A 25,768-nucleotide genomic window follows, 5' to 3' on the forward strand; every position below is an offset into this window, starting at 1 on the left:
GCCTCAAAGCCGTGCGATCGGTACGTGGGGTTTTGCAGTTCTAAGTGTCCTGCTGAGCGTTACTGCCTCTGACCGGCTGTCAGCCCCGGGCCTCTGCCTCAGGAGCGCAGCGGTCTTCCCAAGTGACGAGCCGCGCCGCTGCCGGCCAATTGCGGCACTTTAACCCTTCTAAACCTTTACAGGGCGCTAATGATAGCGGGCCTGATCCGGACGCGGCTTCCTCAGCGAAGCGCCCCGTCGGTTTCACCGGGGGATTTCTGTAAACCGGTGCCCGACACGGCCGCCGCCACCCGCGGGGCGCGCCGGGCACGTCCCTCACGGCCTTCTCCCCGCCCCGCCGCGGGACCCGCTGTCAGCCCGCCCCGAACGGGGCTGCGCGGCCCCGGGGGCAGGACGCGGCCGCAGCACCGGGGGGCACCGGCAGGGCGGCGCGGGCCGCACCTCCCCTCAGCGCCCCCGGCCCCGCCGCGGGGAGAGCGCCCGGCCCGCGGGCAGAGCTCCAGCGGACGCCGCCGCCCGAGCGGAGTGGGCCTGCCCCCGGCGGCGGCCGAGCCCCGGGGCGGCCGGGACGGCCCCGCGCCGCCAAGTTTCTCAACTGGTGGCCGGGAGCGGAGCGGGGTGGGGCGGGCGGGGCCCCGGCGGCGCCCCAACGGCCGCGCGCGCGCCTCTCCTCAGCGCCCGGGCGGGCGGGCGGCGCGGCCACCGCTGCCCACCTGACTCCGTCCTTCCTCTCCATTCCCCTCCTCCTCCTCCTCGCCCCCTCCCTTTCTCTCCCCCTTTTTTTTTTTTTTTTTTTCCCCCTCCCCTTTCACTCATTCCTTTGTCTTCTCGGGGATTGGCAGGTTTTATTATTCCGCCTGAACAAGCCGGGGGCGGATTGGCTGCGGCGGGCTGACGGCGGAGCCGAGCCGGAGTGTAGTTGGGATTCTGCTCTGTCAGTAACACATGTGTGAGGGGCAGCGGGAGCACACGCACACGGACACACGCGCACACACACACACGCACACGCGCGCGGGCGCGCGCAGGGACACACGCACTCACTCCCTCGCTCCCTCACACGCGCTCGGGCGGGCGGAGGGGCCGCCTCCCGCGTCCTGCCCGCGCCGCCGCCGCAGGATCCCCGGCAGCAGCTCCCGCCTGGCCCTTCTCAAACTCGCCGGCTCTCGCCCTCTCCTCTGAGGCGCCTCGGCGGGCCGCGGCCGGCCGGCTCCGCGCCGCGGGAGGCTCGGCAGCCGCCACAGCCCAGAGAAGGGGGCGGAGGTGGTGGGGGGGGGCGGGGGGGAAGCGGTACAAAGTGAAGCCACATTGCCAAACTTACCCGGCGATTGCAGCAGCGAGCGGCGGCGGCGCCCTGCGTGTGCAGCTCAGCGGCAGGGACTGAGCTCTGCAGCTCCCCTCCCGGGAAGCGGGAGCTGGAGGAAGGACCCAGGCAGACGCCTCTCATAGAAATATCTGTATTTTTCCAGCCTGGGCTGCCCCTTACCGGGCGGGGGGCTCCCTCCAGCGCTCCCGAAAGCCAGAGAGAGGGCGAGCGCTGTGTTTGTTTCTTTGCAAGGAGACCTCCTCAGACACCCCGAGCGACGTTGCTCCCCGGCCTTTTGCAATATAGAGGGGAAGCAGGTAAGAAGTGCCGGTAATTACCCCTTATCTCCCCCGTACGTGTGCGCGGTCGCATGCCCGCACCCCCTGCCCGCCGCCGTCCCGCGCTGCCGCCGCGGCGGAGGGGCCGAGCGGGGCGCCCCGGGCGCCGGGGGAGCCTCGGGCCCCGGGCATTGTCGCGGCCCCCGCGTACAAAGCCTGGCGGCGGCCGCCGCTCAGGGCGGCTTTCCTTCCCCCCTTCCAGCTGCCGCCGGGAAAGGGCTCTGCCCGCCTCGGCTGTGAATGGAGGGGCCGGGGGGGGGACGGGCGGGGGGGCTGGGGCACCCGCTTCCCCCGTAGTAAACACTATTCTGAAACAGTGGCAGAAAAGATCAAAGTGAGCTCTCTATTTCTCTTCTCTCCAATTCCCTTCCTGCCCCCCACACGGTCTTTTGTTTCAATCCAGGAGAAATCCGGTGAATCACCTAATTAAAACCAAGACATGAATTAAGCATCCATTTTTGCACTACAAATTGCCAGCTCTCCGCTTGTCCCTCCCTTGGTCTCCATTAAAAAAACACCAGAGACGCTGTTAAAAGGGGGGGGGGGGGGGGGCGGTATTTTGCCTTTAGCTTCCAGCTCTGCTTTCTATTTCACTGATTCCTATCCCAGGACCTAAATTGCTTGGCTGTGTAATTACTAGAGTAAGCCTATTTAACTTAAAAGCTTTTCCCCCCCAACTCTAAATGAAACTTGATGAGGGCCCGTCCTTAGTTATCAAGGGAGTCACTTTCTGGTCAGTCCTCTTGATTCATCTTTTTAGATTTAATCAGCATTAAGGTATTGCTTGTCCTTAAGAGCTTTAGCTTAATGGGGTTACTGGATGGTTTTCTCAGTGTAACGTTTCCCGGTTTATATTTATATATATTTGCCTTCGACAAAGACGGGCTAAGGTGGTGGCATGGAGTCTTTCTTCTAAGAAATCCGGAGTGATTTAAAGCGTAGGGAAACGGTTTAAAGACTCGAAGCAGGAAATGCAGATTCATTTAGGCTGTAGCTGGAAACTGTAACAAAAGGCAATTCCTTGAACAAATGCATCAGAAATCAATTTACATAAAGGTATATGATGCGTTCGGATAAATGCAATGCTAATGGCTTTTAGAGTGGTTTTCTTTCCAAAGTCTCGGGGTTTTTGTTACAGCTTAATTGGTGCAGTTCTGGTTTATTGTGCGGTCACTGGACATACCTCCAGGTACTCTTTCTGAGGAAATGTGTGTTTAAAAATCGGTCTCAGTTCTCTTGCTGCTGCAGCCGAGTTGGGCCAGTGGCAGGAAAAGTTCGTCCTCGCTGCTCTAGAGGTATCGGTCTGAAGGTCCTTAGCAGATAGCCAGATGCCTCGGCATGAGCACTACGGCTTACAAAGGACAAAGACAAAACATGCTGCTTAATTGGCAGTAAATAACTTGATCTTTTTATAGTATAAGTGACTGGAGGAACACCGGGAGTTTATTGGACTCTGGATTGAAGGCAACAAATTAATCGGTTTAGACTAAGCTTTATGAATTGATTCCTATATTATCTCTCGGTTGTCCTGCTTGCATAAAGCATTTATTAGAAAGTGAAAAATGCCCTTAGTAGCAGTTTTGGGGCGGCTAGAGTAACTCCAGCCGGAGCGGTGCACTTCATTATTCTGCTGCTTTCCTATGGTCGGTAAACTTTTTTTTTTTTTGGGTAACAAAGCTTTAGCATTTAAACTGCTGATCAAGGGCAGATTAGGGAGACAAAAGTTGAGTATGTTTGTGTAGGAAGTTAACAGGCGTCCTAAAGTTCAATGATCTATTATTCAGGCCAGTGTCCTCAGTCTGGAGTGTTTTCTCTTGGTGTTTTGAAGTCTCCAAAATGAAACAACAAACCACCAAAAATATAAAATGCCGATGTCGGGACGGCCGGTCCCGAGCCCCTCGTTACCGCCCCGAGCCTGCAGAGTCTCTCCTAGACTGAAAAACCAGTTTCACAACTTTACTTTTTTTTTTTTTTTTTTCACTCTTCACACACTTTTTTTTTTTTTTATAAGCAAAACAAACCCCGGGACTGTTCCTGACTTGTGAGCTGCAGCTGCACAAGCCCGCAGCGGGGGGGGCGGCGGGGCGCGCTGTGCCCCCCACGCCCGCCGGTGCCCCGCCAGCTGCGCGGCCGGGGGCCTGCCCCGTGTCCCCCGGCGCGGCGGGGCCCCCGCGGGGTGCGGGGTCGCCGCCGGCCGTGGCTGACCCGCCTCCGCCCCTCTCTCCGCGCAGGCCATGGTGAACCCCGGCGGCAGCTCGCAGCCGCCCCCGGTGACGGCGGGCTCCCTCTCGTGGAAGAGGTGCGCCGGCTGCGGGGGGAAGATCGCCGACCGCTTCCTGCTGTACGCCATGGACAGCTACTGGCACAGCCGCTGCCTCAAGTGCTCCTGCTGCCAGGCGCAGCTGGGGGACATCGGCACCTCCTGCTACACCAAGAGCGGCATGATCCTCTGCAGAAACGACTACATCAGGTGAGGCGCCAGCGGCGCGCAGCGGCCAGCCTCGAGGGGCTACTTCCCCCCTGCACCCTGCCTTTCCCCCCTTGTTGCCCCCCTTTATTTCTGGCGGTGGGGTGGGCTGGCTCAGGATCGCGCCTTCATTAGGAGCGGAGAGACGTGCGGGTGCGGATGTTAGCGCCTAGCCCAGGGCGCAGTTGCGACTGCCAAGTGGAGGGAAGAGTTGGGGGTGTGTGTGTGTGTGTGTGTGTGGAACCACGACTTGTAACTTTAAAGTGGTTTGTCAGCACAAAACAAGTCCTAACTAAAAATAAACAGCAATCAGAGAGGCTAAATTAATCTGCTTTGTTGTAGTGTTGAAGGAGAAGTGTGCATATCTGAACGGTAAATGTTAAAATAGTAGGGCTTAAATAAGGCTGTGGCAGAGGTGCTAAATAATGAAATGCCTGCCTTTAGTATCTGATTAATTATGATATTTACATAAGCACCTTTAAACTCCTTTGAGTGGAAACAGAATGACTCATTCTCTGTTCTCCTTGTGAAAGAGCTGATTAACCGTCAGTTGGAGGGCCACCGATTCTTATAGCCAAAACCAGTAGTATAACGTGTGTCCTCGCATTGTTACAGAGAGCCTTTGAACTGACGTTCTTCTTAACTTCCAGAACAGAAAATGCAGGGGAGAGGATAGGAGGGTTACACTTTTGCCCTCTATTTCTTACCTCTTTCTTTTTTGAAGCTGTTTGCTTTAAATGCCACAGATTTGGGTAAGGGGAACTAGGCCTTATTAATCTCGCATCTGTTGGGGTACAGTGAGATTATGCAGAGTATCCCTTCCAACAAGTTTCCAATATAATTAATAGAAAGAATTCATGAGGTCAGGTGCCCGTACGATCTTTTCAGGTGAACTCAAGCTACTTAAACTCATTAATTTAAAAGGAGGCATTTTGAAGGATTACACATTTAATTTGAGTAAATGGTTTGATAGACTGATGCACATGAATGCTTCAAGGAGGTGTTTTATTTCAACATTCAGTAATTAAAAAAAACAACAAAAAAGCCCCATACCTTCCCAGCATAACCAAAACAGTTAAAACAAATTGTGTTTTGTTTAAATGCTTCTGGCTTCTCATTTACAGTAAATGTCAAGAGTTTAACCCAGGTTTTTCCTTCTCCTTGATGGCCAACAAGTTCCACTTCTTTCTGGGGGAAAAAAGAAAAATCAGCCATCAAAGGTTACAAGTTTGCTTATGTTGTAAAACTTCTGTTTCACAGATCTGTGACTGTACTGATGTGTGCGTATGTATGGAGACCTCCTTGGTCTAAAAGGACAGAGTTAAGGCTTGATTACTCTGATAGTGCAGCCTCTGTCCTGATACGTGGCTGCATCTCCAGTCAGTTAAATAGATCAAAGACAGCCCTCACTATCTTTGAGGAATGAGAACCTTAGCTTTGCTAGTTTGAGAGATATTTTTAGAGAGAAATGCTAGAAAATCAGCACATGGCGGGGTGGGGTGGGGGTGGGGGTTGTTTAATGGCGCTTTTCGGTCATCATCCTAAGCAACAAGCCTAAGCCTGGCGGAATTGTAATTAAATAGAGCAGAACGGTGTTAGGGAAAGTCTCGTTTGAAGTGGAAAAATTGACACTACTGTTAAGATGCACTGAATAGTACAGATTCATCACTCGACCAACACCATCAAACAAACCCTCATGTCTGATTACTACTAATTAAAAAGAGAAGATACATCCACTGTATCCCAGAGGCAAGTTCAGGCAAGCTTATCACAGTCCTCTGGTTTTGTGTTGCCAAAAATTAATACTCGTTTATTTTAATGTAGGCGATTATGAATAGGATGCTTTATCAGATGAGGGTTTTGAATTGATCTCCTTGTTCTATCGCCTGACTTCTCTTTAGATCTGTGTAATTTGACTTGCAAAAATAACTCTGACAGATGCTTGCTGAAACTTGAACTGGACACCGTACACTCAAGATGGGGTAGGACGGCCTGGCCCTGGCAGGGCCGAGCTAACTTGGAGCTTTCCTGCTAGAAATGGACTTCGCAGGTTTCCACGTGGGTCCTGGTGGCATGAGCGAGGCCCCTGCCCTTCTCTTGTGTGAAATGGCCTGTTTGGTTGTGGAGGCGATGCCACCCCTTTGGCATCGACTCTCCAGTTCCCCTCCGCCATCCTCCCCCCTCTTAATTTCCTGTAGGGCTTCTGCGGTGGCACATTCCCCTCCCCAGGCCAGAGCCACGGGCACGGCTCTTAATGGGGGGGGGCAGGTGAGACTCTGCCAACAAAATGAGAAAGGGGATTGATGGGCCCGGCAGGCGCCAGGTGAAAGGGACCTGCCTGCTTCGGGCCAGGACCACGGGGCTATTTATTAATGAGCTTTTTAGCCGCCTGAGGTTGTACGTGGGGTTTTTTGGTTGTTGTTTAAACAACGCAACACTCCCCTTCCCTTCCCCACCCCCCCACCCCCTCGGCAACAAATTAGCCGTGTAGCTACGGCCGCAGCTTTCCCAGGAACCTTGGCTTTCAACGAAAAGAGAGGGAGGCAAAACCCCCGGTCCCTTCCCCTCCCTCCCCACGGCGAGCAGCGCTTGCAGGGAGGGGAGCGGAGCGCAGCCCTCCCAACCTTAAGATGCCAGATAAAGCAGCAGCGTGGCAGCGAATCCGCACAATTAAAAGCTTTAATTAGTGTCTCCTCCATTTTCTCTTAGTTCTGATAGGTTTTATCTAATGAGATCTGGTCCCTGGCTTAGATCTGCTCGGAATGACGTGTCCGAAATGAATGAGAGCCGCGTCGCAAACAAAACATTTAATTAACAAAATTGGCCTCTAAGAGCGAGCAGGGAGTGGTGGGGAAGGGGAAGGGGGGAGGCTGCCCAGGCGCGTCTTAAAGGGGCAGCGCCCGCGGCCCGGCCCCTCCCCAGGCGCCCGCTCCTGGCAGCGGCGGGGGCGCAGCCCGGCCGCCCCGTGGGCGGGGGGAGCCGGACCCGGCGGCGGGGCGCCCCGGCCGCCCGCCCGCAGCCGCAGAGGGGCCGCGCCGCGCCGGGGAGGGGGCCGCCGGGCTGCGAGTTCATTTCCCTGGTAATCAGCGGCAAGCTGCTATATTCAGGGAATGCTGTCCCTTTAATTGAACAGGCTAGGTAATTAAATGGCACTTTTCCAATAGGACGTGCTAGGTAAATCTAATAGTTGGTTATTTAATATCACTTTGAAGTCTGCCCACTCAAGCACAATGACAGCACAGGAGCATGTGAACTATTAGCTAGGAAAAAAAAAAACCCAGGATCTCAAAAATTAATTAAATCGCATGCAATTTAGGGGGAACGTTTATCTTGATTTGTCATAACAGAATTAATTCAAGGCCTCCAATTCACTTGGGGGCAGATCTGTTACTCTGAATTAACCAAGCGTAATTTGGCTGTTTTTTTTTTTTTTTTTTTTTTCCTCCTTCCCCTTCTCTAATGCAGCACTTGCCATTATGCACAGCCCCCCTTTTAAGTATCAATAGCTTCTGGTGCTTTTAAGGTGCTTGGTCTCTAGTTATTCTGAAGTACCTTTAATGGACTTGGCTCCAGGCATAATTTCTGTGTTGCCTTTCTTTGTTACATTTAATATAGCTGGTGCAGAATTTAGATTAAATATAGGGAATGTACAGAAACACCAATCGCTTCTGGATCAGTAGGTCTGGATGTGCATTTCTCTTTGCTAGGGCTTGGAGTTACATATATATGTGGGCACAAATGTGCACCCTGTTGTGAAAGAATCGGAGCACTTAAATCTGTCTCCACAATTTTGGAAACAACTGGAACCTTATTTTGTTTCTGTAAGTTGCTAGAGATGTGTTTCTATCGATACTGAATTTTGAGCAGCAAGATGAGAAATTGGGCTGAAAAGATTTCTTGCTGCCTTCGTTCCCACTCTTGTGGAAGTTCTAAAAAAACAAAAAACACCAAACCAAAAACAAAAAAACCCCCAAACCAAAACACCAGGAGTGTTTGGGGGTGTAGGGAATGCTGTGTTGGAACCACACAGTAGTTAATTTAAGGTGGCTCAGTAAAATGCTGCTGAGTGTAGAAGAGCTGCCTTGTCCGTATAGGGAACCTCTTGATGTTTGTGATTGATTGCATTGCCCAAATGTTGAAATATTAATGACCTTCTTGGACTGAGGACCCAAAGAGGAAACTAAAACCAATTCTGTCATCACAATTAAAGAGTCCCCTGGCTTTAATTAGCCTGACCTGGGGTATCTCTACCCATTGCTGCAGTTAAAGAGAAAAGAGCCCATTAAAGTCCAGTCTGAGACCGATAGCTACTTAATTGAGCACCTAAAGCCTCAAGCCTTTTAAATCAAATACTGTCCTGGACAGTCCCCCCGGTTAGATAATTAGCTCTCCAGCCTCTCAGAAGCCATGTGAAACAACTTTTTCAGTAACGAATAGTTACTGTGGAAGACTTCCTTTACTGGTAAGGAGGAATAACATTTTTTTAAAAGATAGACCATTAACAGGAAAAAGGTTTTTACAGAACAAAGCCATAAAACTAGAGAAGGAAGAATAAGCTTCATTTTCCTGGTACATAATAGAAAGCTGTGGAAACGTGTTCTGACTTGGCATGTAACTTTTAGGAATTTTAGCCGAAGATTCGGCTGAAGTGACTTTCCAAACCAGAATTGTTCTGGGAACATGCTTAGGGAAAACCCAAGATGTGTGGAAAGCCTCTGGATGAGTTTGACTTCATTTATTAGGATTCACAGTCATTCAGGGTGCACGACCACTTCTCATCAGAGAGAATTGTATAACAAATGAATGCTTGATGAAGACAAGTAGTGCAATGAGATCACTGTTCTGAAAGCTGTGTTTTCAATTGGGTGGTGCAATTGTATGGGGATTGCAGGAAAAGAAACCACTCGCTACGTTCAGATTCTCCTGGACAAGTGACAGTGTCTTCGTCTTTTCCTTCCTTCCTCCACCCTACCCAGCAATACCCTTGAAGCTACCCCCTTGCCCTAGGTTTTCGGATCTTTGCTCTAGAAATGTAACAGTGCCTTGCTGCCTCCTCTTGCCGTGCTTCCTGTGCACCTTTTCTGTGTGCCAACTTCATTGCTAGTAACAATGGAGGAAGAAAAATGCGTATCGTAAAGCTTTGGAAGTAACCTCAATACATCACGTAACTACTCGGAACTGGTCCTGATTTAGAAGATGCCCTAATAATGGACCCATAGTTTCCAGACAGTTTAGTCCCTTTGGCTGGAGGTCCTGACAATGTATTAGTTCAGCTTTCCCTTTGTAACCACTGTGATTCTGCAAGAACGTGTCAATGTGTCGTGGATCTCAGACTAATTAGTTTTGAAATGGAGTTTTGATTGAACTCTTCAAATCGATGCTGCTGCAAAATTTGTTTCTCAGCTTCCTATTAAAAGCCATCTTAAGGGGCAGTTTTACTACTCTCTTTGTCGTTCAGTCGATACATTTAATAACAACTTACAGGCTATTTTCAATAAAGTGGCGACAGCAAATTAGTACTTTGAACATGACAAGCCTCCTCTGCAAGCTCAGATTCTGAAAATTCAAAGCAATTATTTTTATACAGAGGCACGCTGCAATCATTCAGATTACGGGTATTCTGTTGTAATGCGTCTCCTAGGTTGACACAAACAGAATTTTATGACTTTATTTGGACAGGAAGGAGATGCAAATATTAATATTTATTATGACACCAATACGCTAATTTGTAAATCCTATTACTATGTTTTACATCGTGCAGAAAAGTGGGTCTGTGACCCTGCCAGCTAGTTCAGTTTCCTTTTTTGCTGCAAAATGATTGTAGTAGTCTTTATAAATATTTGTGTATATTAGAGACACGCGCAAAAGCAAATAAAGGTTTTCTAATTCTAGCTAACGCAGCCTGTAAAAGTAGAACTCAATAATCATTATTGTATTATATTTTGAATCGATGCGTTGTGCCTTTAAATGGATTTGAAGAATTATGTATATATTTTTCTTCACCACTCTTCTGCCTATTTCCCCCCTCCCCCCACTGCGTGTGCCCCCCCAATGGCAGATGTTGTGGTCTCATTTGATTGCATAGGAAAACTGCAGTGATACAGCAAACACCCAGAGAGATATGATGACAAATGGGTCCAGATCCCGGTAAATTACTTTCTGCTCAAATCGAAATTTCATTCAGTTTGTTGCTAGCAGAGATGAAGTAATCTAAATTGTGGACTCAGGAGCAGATAGGGGGAAGTTGGAGCAAGCATTTCATTATCAAGAGAGAGAGAAGGTTAGGATGAAAGAGATGAGCAGAGGCAAATCTAAAGTGTTGACACCATGATTGAAAAGGTTAACCCATACACATTATATATCAACCTGGATAGCAGAGAGTTTCTAATGGAAACTCTGCGCTGATGGAGGTTTACTGGAGTTTCAATACACTGAGCATGATGTCTTCTTAGATATACAATCAAATCCTCTTAACCCTTTTGATGACTCATATCTCAAGATATGATTAAAGTACAAAAGAGTTCTTCATATAATTTCAAGGACACAATGCATTTAAACTCCAGTCATGAATTGTATCTTTTTTTTATGATGAACCCAGTAATCTGATAAAATGTGTGTAGTACAGAATTGTTTGTGTTTCTAGAGGTGTAAGTCAATATTTCTGATTAAATCCTGTGTAGCCACATCCAAGGTAGGGTGAAGGCACCAGTTGTTACACAAAACCATACTTTTTCATATGACACGTAAGCAAGTTGGAAGACAGGGGTCAGAAGTCTGAAATAGTTGTGTAATAAACCATTGCAGTGATGCGCAAAAATGCTCAGAGCCTCCTGTGTATTAAATTATTCATGATCATCACCTCTGTTTCAGGTTATTTGGAAATAGTGGTGCTTGCAGTGCCTGTGGACAGTCCATTCCTGCTAGTGAGCTGGTCATGAGAGCACAGGGCAACGTCTATCATCTTAAGGTGAGGGGGTTTTCCTGTGTATTTTTTTTTAGTAGCCGGTTAGTACTGCCGTGCTTCTTTAGTATAAAAATCTGCATTTGCTTATGAATGAAATGCAAAGCAATAACTAGAAATATGAGTATACATTATAAAGCTTCCCTCAGTGTGTAGCTTTGTTCCCTCGTAATCGGTAAAACTATACTTGAGTTATGTACTGCATAGTCCCAACAGGTAAGACTAATGCCATATTTGGAGATGCTAGAAACCAAGCAGCTCCATATCTCAACTGTACTTGCAGTCTCTGAAGTGTAATTTTCAAACCTGCAGCATACTTAATTTGTGCTGTAGTTTCACTTGCTGTCTCTTTCCTTTTTCAGTGTTTTACATGCTCTACCTGCCGGAATCGCCTGGTCCCCGGAGATCGGTTTCACTACATCAATGGCAGTTTATTTTGTGAACATGATAGACCTACAGCTCTCATCAATGGCCATTTGAATTCACTTCAGAGTAATCCACTACTGCCAGACCAGAAGGTGAATACTCAACAATTACTAATAAGCTTTATTAGAGCTAAATGAAGATCAATTTCTTTTCATTCTAATAGCGGACATTCCCCACCCCTGCAAGGAGACCCTTAAGTAACTGAACTTACCCTACATAACTTAGGCATGGGGCATGGGGAGAAAATACTAACCCCTTAAATACGACATATAGGGTGGGTCAGTTTATTTTGGTTTGGGCATGTGTATCTGTAAAGCTGTTGAACTCCTTATGTACAAAGCGAAATGGAGAGCATGCGTTAATATAAACTCTTAACAAAGAGAAGTATTTTATTTCATAATCTTGAAATTAAGGGCTCCAAGAGAGCAGGTTTCTGTGGGAGAAAAATTAGATCCTTTAATATGGAAATAAATGTCTTGTGAAGAGAAGGTTCCTGAACTAAACCAATGCATTTCACTTTAATATTAAGGTTTTAGTTGAGGAGGCATGCTGGGGTACTCTTTCAGAAGTATTTTCTTGTCTGTTTTGTATGTCATAACTCAGATTTAAAAACCAAAGTGCTATTTTCTTATCGCTCCATAACACTAATAGCTCAACTAGAGATTGTGTATCTCTGTGGTTGATAGCTCTTGGTTTCTAGCTAAATGAGTAAATAATGACTGTACAAATCATATAGAGAAAAAGGAGGGGAAAAAAATTCAGATCAACAGTTGTCCTGTAACTCTGAAACTAGATAGTTTTAGATCTACTTTAATCTCCTTAATAAGTCCTAAAGCTATGCAAGTGAGTGCATTTTGATAACTGCTGTGCCTAATTTGTAACAATTACTGTCAACCTTGAGTTAAGAGACTGTTCATTCCACCCTGGTCCAGAAAAGAGTGAATGTATGACTCTTGCACATAATTTTATTCACATCATATTTCATACTGATTATGTATTGATGACATTGATTCATTTACTCTTTACAGCGCCACTTGCATGGATATTAAATCTTATTGACCACAGATGAATTTTAATTTCAGATTGGTGATAGATTTTTCCATCAGCTCTGATAGTATATTTGACTTTTTCATCATTAACCCAGGCAATCACACAGCACTGAGTTATTGCAATGAAACAAAAAGTGCACACTTCAGTTGGTAATTCTTTATAGATTTACAATAGGAACTTCATTAATGTCTGTAAGGATCACAAAAAATAACATTTATCTGCAAATAGGAATTCGGAAGATTAAAAAAATCTGGGACAAAATGCTAGGCTGATCTATTCTGTAATGTACAGAGTATTTTTTAGTGCTTTTAGTTAGCAGAGAAATACGTCCAAGAAAACACAACCTGTTTTTTTCATTTCCATGATTTTTTTGTTGTGTTGCTACATTTCAATATCTGTGTTTGCTTTTTTTTTTTCTGTGCATAAATTTGCTGATTAATTTTAAGTATTATTTCAGGTCTTATACAGTGAATGTAATTACATCAAAATAAAGCATGGACCTTTTTTATTTACTTAATTTGTCAATCGAGGTGATGAGGGAGTTGAGTACAAAAGTCCTATATAGTTAGGCAGAACAAAGATAATTAAGATTGGAGGAGAATGTGCAGCTTCTTCTCAAGGAAGTACAAATACAGTTAAAGATTCATAGATTTATGCTGTTGTGAATTTTAATGAAACAAATCTGTAATATAGACTAGCTAGCAGTGAATCTGTTAAATGAATATTTATACGTATCCCATTTCAAAATATAGGTAAAACCATTCATCTTTATACACTGCAGTAAAAGGTTTACCATTCTGAGAGAGTGGTTTATCCACTTGTCTTCTACGAATGTAAAGTTTAATGTAACTTCAAATAGGTGTCTAAATTGTCATTTAGTTTTATCAGTTTCTTACTATGCCTTAGCAAAACATAAAAGTGATTTAGTTGCAATAAAAGCAGTAGACATGATGAGGAACATAGAACATGGAAAAGAGAAGTAAAATTGGACCAGGCTTGCAGAGCTCACAACTGTAGACACCTGGTAGAAGCTAAATGCAGAGAAAATGGTGAGAACAGGCTTTTATTAGTTCCTGTCACCGACTATTAAATGCATTGCTACAGTCCATGATGAGGCATTGAAGAGGTATTAATTAGGGAGATGGCTGGGGGGAGAATTTTTTTGTGGGTTTTTTTTTGTAACGTAATCTCTCTAGGAAATGGTGTAAGCTTTCCTACTGAGAGGAGAACCCCACCTGAACCCCAGAAAACTGAAATGTAATTGAGGAGACAAGTTCATAATTCATAGATTTGTCAGGTTTCTGGAGTTTTAGAAGCTACAGGGGCAATTGCCAAACGAGTCGGGGTTTTTATGTTGGCTTTTTAGCAGTCTAAAGATGTTTACATCAGAGATGTTTTCCAGAAAACTGTGTATTTTAGGGCCGCTAATTAAAAATGTTCTTCCACTATGACAGAGTTGGCTGTAACAGATACTTTTTGTTAAATGTTAAAGATCAATCAGTCTCCAGGTTATTCTGCTACTGGAGATCATAGACGTAGAACATTCACAGGGTTTTTTATTAAACTGAAGAGATTGAGACATACTGCCAGCATTAAAACACATTTTTGTTGTGTATGTGAAGGTGGCAGTTACGAACTCACTATTGTCTTAATATGGTTCACAGGTTAATACCTATGGGTGACTGGTGCAGGCAGAAAGGGTTGCATGACCTAACTTTGTTTAAAAACTTGCTTTTCTTTTTAAGGAAGCAAATGCAGTGACATTGGCTATTCCTGCCTTTTGCTTCCCTGAGGCAATTAATGCATGTAAATTGTAACTTCCCATGGCTTGCTGTGTAGTTTAAAAAAACCCCGTTTTCTCCAAGCTTGGTACTGCTTGCCTGCAGAACGCAAACTCTTAGTTTGTGACGTCCTGTGTGCTGTTTCATTTGGAGGGGCTGTATTGTCGAGAATTCTCTATGCTTTTTTGGTAGCGGTAGTATTCCTGTAGTATTTCTTATTTGCAATGGTATTACCACCTACTAAAATTCAATTTTCCACCAGTTGGCAATGTTTGTAGCAAACAGTTGTCTTCAGCTTCTATACTTTTAAATAAAGTATGAGTTAGATTACGTATCTCAGAGAAGATCTGAAAAATCTTCTAGTTTACATATCACTCAACAATTCCCTTGTAGTTACATAATTGGTGTTGTCTGTGTCCATAGTAGAAGATATTTGATGCTCATTTATTAAATATGCTTGCTGGCTGCTCCCTAATCTTTGTTCTGGACAGACAAATTACCTTTCTCACACTGAGCTTCAGCTCTGGGGAATTAAACCTCCAAGCTTCTACTACTTTAATTAGCTTGAAAGTGGGGGGTTGCAGTTACTAATAGACCTCAGGCTTTTAGTAACTTAGAGAAAGGGTGAAAAAAGAACTTCCTGGGAAGCACAAAATGTCATTTAAAAACCATAAAAATCTAATATATATTATTTCATTTTGGTAATTGCAAACAGATTGTATTTGAAGACTTTGGATGATCACTTCTATTTTATCCGTGAAGGTTTAGATTTTTATTGAGTTAGACACTTTTAATTATCACAATTCATTAACACCAGTGTGAAAGCACGTTTGACTTCATATATTAAAATGTTTATGTAACATTAACTAACACACCAGATGAGGAATTTTAAATGGGGAGGGGGGGAATCCTGAAATATCTATATTTAGCTCTTGTGCAATGCAGCATATTAACCAAAGTTGCCTTGGGAGGATATTGGCTGTACTTCTTATTTGCTTTACACACTATTTCTTCCAATTATAAGATCATATTACTGGCTTCTTCAAAGGCATGGCATAATGTTTCTTCCCTTTTAAAAGGGGCCCAGAAAAACCACCTTATTCACTGTACAATTTGTTACCAGAAAGTACACTTACTTATTGTTGTCGTCGTCGTCTCTCCCCGCGCCCCCCCCCCCCCCCCCCCCTTTTAGTAGTGAAACCACGGAAAATGTTTGCTTTTTGCTATTTGAAGTTGAAACATTAGCAGTGTGAATGGATAGTGTAGAATGCCTTAATCAAGTCACAGTTGGAAAGTAATCTAATAAAAAAGAGATTAGTGAATAAGGAAAAGACAAAAGCAGTCATGTTGTAGTTTCCTATCTCAAATTTAGTATTCTAGCTAAGATACCCATTTTTATTTCTTACAGGTCTGCTAAAAGGTCAGAGTAATGCAGAATGCGTGCCTTCATCTCAAATTTTGTTCATCACAGATGGATCCCATGTCTCCAAGTAGACAAGTCACCTTTGTAGCTAGCATCAATGCCAGCTCCATACCATTGCACCTTCTTTATTCTTGATTGCCCTTCCCACATTTATTGGTGTATTAAAATGACTGAATATGAACATTAAGGACTCCATGAACCTGGGCTAATGGGAGACTGTAGAGAAAATGAAAAAAGATCCACCGGAGGACATCTGGGGGGGGGGCGGGGGGGTGGGGGGTGGGGGGGGGAAGATGACTAATGAAGCTAATTAAAAGAAGCATTGAAATCTGCTTTCTACCCTCATTAACAATTAGCAGGGCACTGGCCAGTTTGTACCCTGTGTTTTACCTTAACAACATTCTATTTGCTCTTTGTATATTTAAGTGTTGTAAGGAAATGTGTTTCAATCAAACTGAACATGAGATAAAGATGTGGCTTTTGTGATATTCTATCACAGACACTTTTATTGTATCTCTGTAAAATACAATGTATGTATGCATGTAAGTGTTTTTGTCCTAATGTTGCTACTTCCCATGGCAAAAAAAAAAAAAAAAGAAAAAGAAAAAAAAAAGTCAGGCTCATAGCAGCTACTGTGTAGAAATTTTCACCTACTTCTAATTTGCTGAATGAAGAAAAATCTTTTATTTGTGATATTTTCAGAGACATTTGCTCTAGTATGGTGTATTTAAATAATAAAAAAGTAAAACAAACAACTCTGAACTGAGTATGGGTTTTAGAAGCTTTGCTTTTATTATTTTTTTTTAAAACCCTACGTTCAAAACATTATTCTGAAACTGTAACTTATGCAGTCATTACCTTAATTGTCAATTACCTTTAGAAGTAGCTTTTTGGTTTGGACAGGTTTTTTTTCTTACGCCAGTAAAGAATCTGTTAAACTACTTAACCATGCTACTTTTGGCAAGGATACAGAGCACTACTTCAAAATGATCTTTATTTTTCATTGAGAATCTTAATTCTGGTAACAGCAAGTACATTATAATTCATATTGCAGTGAATTATGGTACGCGTATAGGTATTGTGGTCTTCTTCTATCCAGTTCCTTTCTGCAGAATCATCTGTGTTAAGGGTGTGCATGTGTCTGTGAGTGTGCAAGCATGAGAGTGTATGTATATACCATGAAAGGTCAAAGAATAATAAAATAAAAAAAAGTCTGTACCCCATGCTGAGCACTAGAATTGAGTATTCGTAAAAAGGAACACAAAAGCTATTCCAGCATAAAGTTGTGTTTGCTGTGGTAAGAGACTAACTTTTCAATGCTGATAATCTTAGGGAAAGAAAAATGCGTTTCCCGGGCTATTTCCAAGAACTAACTGATCTCAAATATGATCTGTTCTCTGGAAGAAGGGAGCAACTTCATTTAGTGGGTTTTTCCCATCAGCTGCTCAGTGGTAGAGCTGTGCAGAATAATTTCAAGAAAAAATTCTGACTTTTCTTGTTTGCAGCAAGAATACTAACTCAAATCTGTGGCTTTGCGGGGCTATGCTATGCCTTCCGTCAGGAAACTGCAAGCACCTAGAATGTGCCTCTGCTGCAATTAATAACAAATCAATATTAACTACTCTATTGGAGAGTAATACATCTGAAATACATGATGATTACGTTTTCTTTTTTAATTCTGTTTTTGAAAAGGTGTTCACTGTTCAGCGTGCTCAGTTATGGAATGAGCTTGACTGACTTTTGTTGTGATGCCGATACACAAAAAGCTGATATATAGATTTGTCTGTCTAAACAACCAAAAGCAGATTTTTTTTTCTTCAGATTCTACTTTGTGACCTCTAGTATATTGGAGGTCTGCTGAATTTCTTCTCTTAACACTTCAATGCTTGAGGAAAAATAGGATTGTTGCAGAGAAAAGAAAATGTCATAATGTACAGTATTGGACAAATGTACAGTAAAGACAAAAGAATACTTGCATAACATAAAGCAATAAAATTACTGAAGCTATACATGATTTTTTAATTAAATGCACTTACCTGTTTTTTAAGTAAGTTTCTAAGCTTTTTGATCTGGCATTAAAGTCTTTAGGTAGAGTTGTGCAAATTGTGCTGCTTCAATATCTTTGCAAAGACTTGAAGTCCTATGAATACAGAATTCAAGTATTAGTGAGACTGTAGGCATCTTTTTATATTCTTTCAGTATAAGCATTCAAGGTACAGCGTTTAAATCTAACATGTACAGATTTTTGGTTGTCCAATATAACCTAGAAGTGCTAAGAAGATAGCTAATAACTTCTAGTAAGTAATGTAGTATAGCATTTAGTGATGTAGAGGTTGAAGTTCATTAACGGCTTTAAATAAACTATTATATGACTCGTTTGTAAAGCACAGCTACCTATTTAATAGCTTACTTTAAAAGCATTTCTTAAGTTGCAGACCTATAAGATTACAAATGTCACTCATGTTAGCATAATCCACATGCAAGTGATGAAGCCTTTGCTTTGATGTGCTAAATTGGAGGAGGACTAATGGAGCTATGAATATACAATAGAACATATTTAAGTAGTATTCTTGCTTTAGGTAAAACACTTCCTTGAAACCAGAGGCGTTTCAGACAATAAAACAGGCTTTAATGGGGACGGTAGGTGTGGATAGAAGGCTACTGGAAACACTTAGATTTGTCCTTATGTGAAAATCATTTTTTTAGGAGATCAGTAAAGAAAAACATGTATTTGTTCACCTTTTATCACATGCATTTGCTACACGGTGGCTGAAATACACCCTCTGCATTTAGCGCCACTGAAAAGTCATACAAATAATCATTCAGTAAAAGCTCCCCTCACTTTCAAAAATGAATGCTGTTAAAAAAAATCAAAGGAAATATTACTAATCTGAAATCATCCCCATGAACCTGGATAAAATGCTCTGTCTATACTGCATCTAAACGTCTCAATCATATAAATTGTCACTCTTATTAATGAAACAATTTTGTAAAAAGATTGCCCTCTAAATGGGTTTAATGTTTTTACCTATCCAGCTGTCTAGTTATGAGATTTACGCATCCTGGCAGGCAGTGGGACATTAAGCGTTTCCAAACCAAATTCTGTTTGCAACAAGATACTGTCTTTTCAGTCCTACATGATTTATCTTTAAATATTTTAACAGGTTATGCAGTATCTTATGAAATATAAAATGAGAATGTCTTACAAAATGAAGCCTATGAAATTAAGTCACGTCCTTAGAATATTAACCATACTGAGTTTGTCTCCCTTTTGCCCTGTTAGTTAACACCGATAAAATTTGCATAATCTAATTTTAGGGTAAATACTTAAAAAAAATAATTTAAAAATCACATATGGTCATAGTATGACTTGCTATCAGGTACCGTCAAGAATTTCAAAAGATCGTTTTATTTTTTTTTTTTTTTTTAAATCAAATTCTTTGGCTGGTAGTTACATGTCAAGTGTGAGGCTTTTTGCAAGGATCTACATTCTGAACAGCTCTATTAAAATAACAAAATTGAGATTGGAGCATATATGTGTATATATATGTATTTTAAATATATTTCTTCAGTATGAAATTATGTGTTCCAAGTCTGATTTCACTGCTTGAGCCTCCTGTACATGAAGTACCAGGTCACCATTGTTGCTGCTTGTTACTTTCAGTACCAGGTGTATGCCTATTGTCAGTCCAGTTAAGCCACAGAAGAGCTTACTGCAATTAAATAGCAATTTGTTTCTATGAAACTGCAATTAAAGTATTACTGATCAGCCATTTTAGATTGGCAGCGCTTTGACTGCATGTTAAACAGTGAGGAGCTCTCGATTTCTTTTTGCAGTCTGAGCTGCGAGTAACAGTGAAGTGTAACATGCTCACCTATGTCCCTTGTCAAGTTGAAAGTATGAGTCCTCCGTAAAGCACTCTGATCTCATCACGAACACGCTGAGAGCAATGACAAGTCAGGGCTGATCTCTGTAAGTTGAACTTGCAACTTACAGGACCTGAAGTTATTACTGTTTTCTGTTCCTGTGTGAGCAGGGATGTACACGCTTCCTACAGGGGATGTTTTCAACTTCAGATTGATTCTGTTGAGAATGGGCTGCAAGTTGTGGGCTGCAAGCCAATAACGTACTGCAGGTCCTGACTTGTTAGAGCTATGTAAACAGGGCTACTATATCTCTTTAATCACAACTAATAAAAGACTAGAAGAAGCAATCAATTACCTTGTAAGTTGTTGGTTGTGGTATTTTTAATAAAAAGCAGAAGTTCATCTGACATGGCTATTATTTTCACACTCGTGGAACAGATGAACCATTTTAAAGCAATCGAGTTGGCTTACCTGTGCGTGCCCGGGCTTTGCTGGCAACCACTGGCCCGTGACCGTGAAGTTCTTGGGAAGCCACGGTGCTCCTGTCCCCAAACCCAGCAGCACCCGCCAGCTTCTGCCTTGAGTCCCCTGCCAAGCTTGTAGCCATTCGTGGTTGACTTGAAATCTGAAATGTAAATTTTTGGTGCAAATTAAAAACTTGTTTGTAAGAATTCAAAGAGGAATTAACTTTGTAGTGGTAATTATATTTCTTAATTATCGCCATATTTTGACAAAGTTTGAGACATGTTGACTGTAGTTCCTGCATTTTTGCACAGCCGAGGCTGTAGACATCCTCATTCCTTCGCCAGAGGGGATGACATCACACCTGTGGCATGCATGAGATAAGTGTTGCTTCATTTAGGAACGGCTTCCTGCCTCTTGGAGATGTTCCTGGGGGGGGAGATGGCTTCGGTCCGAGTCCTGCAGTGTGACCCACCGGGATGGCCGAGTGCCGCTGAGCAGACCGCTGTGTCAGATGGCAGATGGGTGCCAGGGGTGGCCGTAGGTGCCAGTGAGTGTGGGCCCTGTGCCCCGGCGAGGAGCGGGTGACCCGCCAGCCCTGAACCCGTCGTGCAAACGGCCCCGCTGACAGCCAGTAATTCATTCACTGGCGGGGACTGGTCATATGTCTGCACCCAAGGCCTGAAAAAAGTCCTGTTTACTGGAGACAGACGTGACTGTGTTGAGGATTTTGGGGTTTTTTTCCCCTCCTCTGCGGATATTCCTTAACAAGTCAGGGTCTGTTGTGTTTCTTCCTTCAGCAGTAGTTCTAGCATTAAGTTCACAGTTTTTGGCATGCAGGAGGCTACACAGTTCAAGGGGGAGACGATAGGCTCTGAGACGGCAGCCAGTGATGTACGCCTGCCTCCGTCCCGCCCGGTGGCTCACGTTGTCTTTCTGCCCCTGCTCACCTCCTGCTTGTCCACTGAAGGGCAAGCAAGGGCTTGGCACCACAAAGGCTGGAGCTGTGGTGTTCTTTTTTTTTTTTAACAAGGCCTCTCAGTGCTACTGTATTAAAAGTAATAAATTGCAGCATTTTAGTGACTGGAAAGGCATGTGCAGGCCATAGCGTGAAGTGTTTAGCCGGGTCAGAAAAGATATAAAGTCCAGTGGCTGAAACAAGAGCTGTCCCTGTAACGGGTGATGCTTTAGGAAAGCTATGCGGGGGCTCAAGCCCCTGAAAGACCAGTCCTGAAAAGTCCTGGGCTTTCCAACAGTGAAGCACTCGTATGCAGGAAGGCTGGAAATGTTAATAGGTGCTGAGTAACTTTTGAAAAATTTGAGCTTAAACTTCTCTCATATTCACCATTCTAATACAGGTCTCATAGACCACCGTGCCATTTTCTTCCCATGTGTAACATCACTCTCACATTTTTGTAATCATTTTATCTGTTTAAATCGGTTTCTGGCTACATTGGATGTTCACCTCAGCTTACGAACACTGAGCATGAAAGTAAGGGGTTTTATAATTATTAGAAATGTTTTTTTAAAAATATTTTGCTTTCTAGGATCTTTTATTCACTGCTATGTATTTAGCTTCAAAAAACCCAAACCAAAACAAAAAATCTCAATAATTCTTGTTGAAACAGCCCTACAAACAATAGCATTAAGCCCAAAACTAAGCTTTAGACATTCTTGCCCCAAAGGATTTTATCTTTTTTGGTGCAAGAGAGCTATGGAGAAAATGGACATTCTGAAAAGACTTACCCCTTCTGGTTGGGTCCCAGACCCAGTGAACATGCCCACGAGGAGGGAGCTGTGCTGCCGAGCACGGCGAGGTTGGCAGCATGAAAGCAGCCCGCGCAGACACCGCCTGCCCCGGTGCCTTTCTCCCCTCTGGTGCTCGTTGCGTCCTTTGCTCTTAAGGGAGTGATGGCTGTTGGGCAAGCTGAAGCTCTCCGTGCGCAGCCAGGTTCCTCTGCAGCTAAACCAGCTGATGGTTCTTTCTCGCATTGTTGGAATATGCTGTTAATTACATTTTGAAATATCCATATACTTTTCCTCTTAGTGGATCTTACAAGCAAGCTTTTCGCTAACAACTTCTGTGGTTCGCCATAACCTCTCGGAATAATCATCGGTTCCATTGAACTTATGCCAGTTGTTTTGTTAAACTAAATTGAAAGAACAGGGCCTATATTAATTCTCGAAAGGCAAGAGATTGCCCTGTGATTTGGGGAAATCTTGATTGCTTACAATATGAATAAATGAACAAGGCAGATATTAACTTTACACCTGACTTCAATTTCTTGAGCAGTGGAGAAATGTCCAGTAGGAGGAAAACCAATCCAGCTAAAACTCATAAGCCAGCCATTAACAGGCTAATTTTATTGTACTGTAAAATCATCAGCTGCTTATAGAAAACAAAGGGGCAATGAATGCAGTATTTGTCTTTTATTCTTAGAAAAAAAACCCTTAAGATCAAACAGCCCCTAAAAGACTGAGCTGATATGCATCCCACGTACATATTTTTGGATATCCTCTCATATTCATTCTACTGATGTATTTGATAGGTAATTATATCAGCCATATCAAGATGCTGATACCAAATAGTGGAAGACTTCAGTGTTTTGCCATAAAGCTTATATCCCTAGTTACTGCACACTCATCATCAGACTCGGGTTCTGCAGCAATCATTCCGAAACTGTAGTTGATATTTTTGTGCTTACACCACATTTAAAAATTATTATTCTTGCTTCATCAGTTAGTCTTTTTAGCTGCCTTGAAAAAAAAAAAAACATATTGCAAATGAGCTACTATTCTTATTTGTTGTTTTAAGAAGGGTAAGCGCTGAAGTATTCAAATGGAACAGATTATACCTTTAATTACATCCAAACAGGATGCTGAGCTGATTTTTCTATTTTCCGTTTAATTGCTATAGTTCAAAAAGATACTGCAAATTTGTAGATGAATTATTTAAGCATAGCCTTCTGGCCTCTGTGTTTACGAAAGAGACCAAAGGGGCGGGGTGGTGGTGGGTTTGTGAGAAAAAATTTAAAGGGGAAAATTGCCACTTCCTTACATCTTGGGGGAGATGTTTTAGCTGGATAGATGTTTTACGCTTTCTGCGAGTATCTTGGGACTCCATGGGATTTGTTTGTATCCCATCAACCACACTGGGATGCCCCCCATCCTGCCCCATGCCGTGGGTAGCAAAGTGCTATTTTTTCTCTAACCTGCTCACTGGTGAGCGCGTTTGCTTCACGGATGCAACTCCAACCAGCTACCCTTTTCGTGGATGTGCTTGATCTCTGTTCTCCTACGTACAAAATGAGAATAATGAAAGAAAACACAATTCATCACTTCTTAAACTAAATATATTTCCATTTTGTTTGCATATGAGTGTGTATATATCATTCACCGTATATATTTAGAATATGTACTATGACATTACAGCCAGTGATAAATCCTACTCGCTTACTATATGTGTTATTTGCTGCAACATTAAGCTCAGTAAGAATTTTATATGTAACTTGTACCAAAACTAAATATATTGAGGAATTGATGCACAGTTGTAAACAAGAGCATAACTTCCCGCTTCAACACAGTCAAAGGTGGCAGCTTGTGTGGCAATTCTTTTGTAAACAATTGCAGACTTTCCAAAGAATAAGCCAGTTAATTAGATTTTTAATGATGTTTTTAGAAAATAGCATTCTTGGAGGGGGACGGATGGACCCTACAACACTAACAAAGAAAGTAAACCTAAAGCCTGTACTGTATAAAGAAATGCCATGCGTGAAAAACTGAATTGTGCTGGGCCTAGCTCTTTTGCTCCCCCCACCATCTTTTTTTCCTTCTACTGAACTTGCCTGTGTAGAGTATTTTTTTTTATAGCTCTACTGTGAATTCAAAGAAAGATGACACTGGCACAATCTTTTAATTTTTTTTTGGTGGATTATCTTATTTCATTATTTTCAATAGTGCTAAGTATGTGCTACCCACTTAGAGAGCTGATGCAGTGCATAGCAAAGCTCAAGATGTCCTCTTAAATACACAAAGCTTATGCAAGGCTGTGACACAAGTAGGTTTTAAACGCTAGCAGTGTTGGCAGCTTTGAAGGGCTGATACAGCCTTGCTGATACGTCACAGGTTACATGGAGAGATTCAGGGAGAAACTGAACTAGCTGGAGTAAGAGTAGTACACAACTTTTATTGATGAAGTTCAGGGGAAAGAGGCACTGAGGGCAGCTGTATTAATCCCATAATAACTTGAAATATAATCAGTATATTGCTGCAGGGATGGCTAGGGAGGGAGGGAGGTGGAGGTGTCAGGGTTTAAGTTCACAGGCTTTCCCAGTTCATTAAAAAGTGAATCAATCAGAGAAACAGGCTGGCTTTTCAAAGGGCTGGCAGTTGCGAACGGGCCTCGGACGTTGGGAGGCACGCAGATGGTGCGCCCGTCCTCGCGCAGAGGCTGCTGGAGCTCAGCAGCCATCCATTTGAGGAGCCGGCTGTGTTTTACCTTGCTCAAGCTAGTAAAATGTGTTATAATGTGCTAGGGGAGATTCTGGCTGGATTTTGTGAACTTAAAAGCTAGGCAGTGTTGGTGCTGTGGGCCATTTAAAGGTGATGCTGATAGATGTTTATAAAGGGAAAAAAAGTTTTGTTTTGTAATTTCTAGAGTGGTGGTTTAACCAGCAGGCAAATGGGCAGAAGGCGTCTGCCTACAGGACCCCTCTTTGTAGGCAGCTGGTATAGTAATTAGCTCATTACTATTAATTTTTGCCATCCCTGGACTGATCAGTGATGTATTTAAAAAAGAAAAAAAGTGGAATTCATATATCTGGATCTGGCATTTCCCACATCCTTTTGATGAAGCTGGTGCATGTACACAGACCGGGGAACGTCCTCAGAGAGTGAGCTTACTCACACCCACGGGCACCCGGAGGTTTAGGACAGAATGCCCTATATTTAAATAGGACTCATGACTTTTTAATTACTGCACAGGGCTCAGTGAGAACACATGGTTGTCCAAACTGGTGTGCTGTGATTGCTCACCAGCGGTATGGGAGCACGTTTAATCAGTGGTCTATAGCTCAAGTGAGAATGAGCACCCACCACAGGCACCGGTCGGAACACTGACAGACAGACGGTATTTCCATACGAACCTCGGCCCTGTGCTGGGAAGGTGGTGTGGAAAGAGCCATGCCGTATGGATGACTGATACAGGCTGAAAAACATCCATGTTAGAAGGCAGAGGTGTCAGCGTGTCCTGATGGCTTCTTAGGGGGAAGCGTGTTCCTTTGAGGACATCTTTTCTGGAATGCAAGTCCAAACTTCATCAGCCTCCGACGAGCTCACCCCCTGCCCTTTGCATGGATCCTGCCTTGCTCGCAGCAAGCCAGGGACTGCCCTCAGGTTAATTAATATTATTTCCACTGGTTGCTGGAGGAGCTGTGGAGAAGGGGAAAGACATACTTTGTCAGTATGAGAGTAAGAAAGGCAGGCTTTTTGTTGCCAGCATTTGCTTTTAAATCATTTTTGCTTTCTAAGATGTTTATAACAATATGAAAAAACCAAATGTACCTATTGTTTTGCCAATCTTCAAGGCAAATGTTTGGCAAGAGCATATTTTAATCCCACCTGCCCATTACTTTGAGGTAGCAAAAACCTTCTTTGAGTATGCTTAGCCACAGCCCGAACCCCTCCACATC

The 25,768-nt window shown here is 43.4% G+C and overlaps 2 protein-coding genes across 19 annotated transcripts in view; one reads left to right on the forward strand and one right to left on the reverse strand.

Moving 5' to 3' along the window:
* Positions 1 to 27: 27 nt before the first annotated feature.
* Positions 28 to 16,504, forward strand: LMO4 (LIM domain only 4). 2 transcript variants are annotated; one of them, XM_080406666.1, is made up of 6 exons: positions 183 to 259; positions 1,467 to 1,620; positions 3,873 to 4,111; positions 10,979 to 11,075; positions 11,432 to 11,587; positions 15,735 to 16,504. In XM_080406666.1, exons 3-6 carry the CDS (start codon positions 3,876 to 3,878, stop codon positions 15,741 to 15,743), a joined length of 498 nt encoding a protein of 165 aa, XP_080262792.1. In that variant the 5' UTR covers positions 183 to 259; positions 1,467 to 1,620; positions 3,873 to 3,875; the 3' UTR covers positions 15,744 to 16,504. The 2 variants fall into 2 exon arrangements, with proteins under 2 accessions (XP_080262793.1, XP_080262792.1); XM_080406667.1 differs by lacking the exon at positions 15,735 to 16,504 and having other exon boundaries at positions 28 to 259; positions 11,432 to 15,728.
* The window catches only part of LOC308071356 (uncharacterized protein), a 533,731-nt gene continuing 512,081 nt past the window's right edge, over positions 4,119 to 25,768 (reverse strand). For 16 of the 17 annotated variants that reach the window (XR_013931100.1, XR_013931101.1, XR_013931102.1 and 13 more), the window contains 4 exons: positions 25,223 to 25,508; positions 23,291 to 23,373; positions 20,088 to 20,241; positions 16,467 to 17,889 (listed from right to left, as the gene is read on the reverse strand). Coding sequence is in view for 1 of the 17 variants with exons in the window: in XM_080406669.1 (XP_080262795.1) it covers positions 17,834 to 17,889; positions 20,088 to 20,241; positions 23,291 to 23,373; positions 25,223 to 25,295 (366 nt within the window). In the remaining 16 variants the exon portion in view is untranslated. Of the gene's footprint in view, positions 5,297 to 16,466; positions 20,242 to 23,290; positions 23,374 to 25,222; positions 25,509 to 25,768 lie in introns of those variants that run through there. The other variant, XR_013931099.1, reaches the window with a different exon arrangement.

The sequence above is a fragment of the Falco punctatus genome, assembly GCF_963210335.1.
Source record: "Falco punctatus genome assembly, chromosome: 11".
Classification (NCBI taxonomy): Eukaryota; Metazoa; Chordata; class Aves; order Falconiformes; family Falconidae; genus Falco; species Falco punctatus.

What these genes read in the sequence shown, in the direction of transcription:
- LMO4 (XM_080406667.1), top strand. Translation starts at nt 3,876, where the DNA reads ATGGTGAACCCCGGCGGCAGCTCGCAGCCGCCCCCGGTGACGGCGGGC. An exon ending in TGCAGAAACGACTACATCAG is followed by an intron (nt 4,112 to 10,978) that starts GTGAGGCGCCAG and finishes CCTCTGTTTCAG; the next exon opens with GTTATTTGGAAATAGTGGTG. An exon ending in GCAACGTCTATCATCTTAAG is followed by an intron (nt 11,076 to 11,431) that starts GTGAGGGGGTTT and finishes TTCCTTTTTCAG; the next exon opens with TGTTTTACATGCTCTACCTG.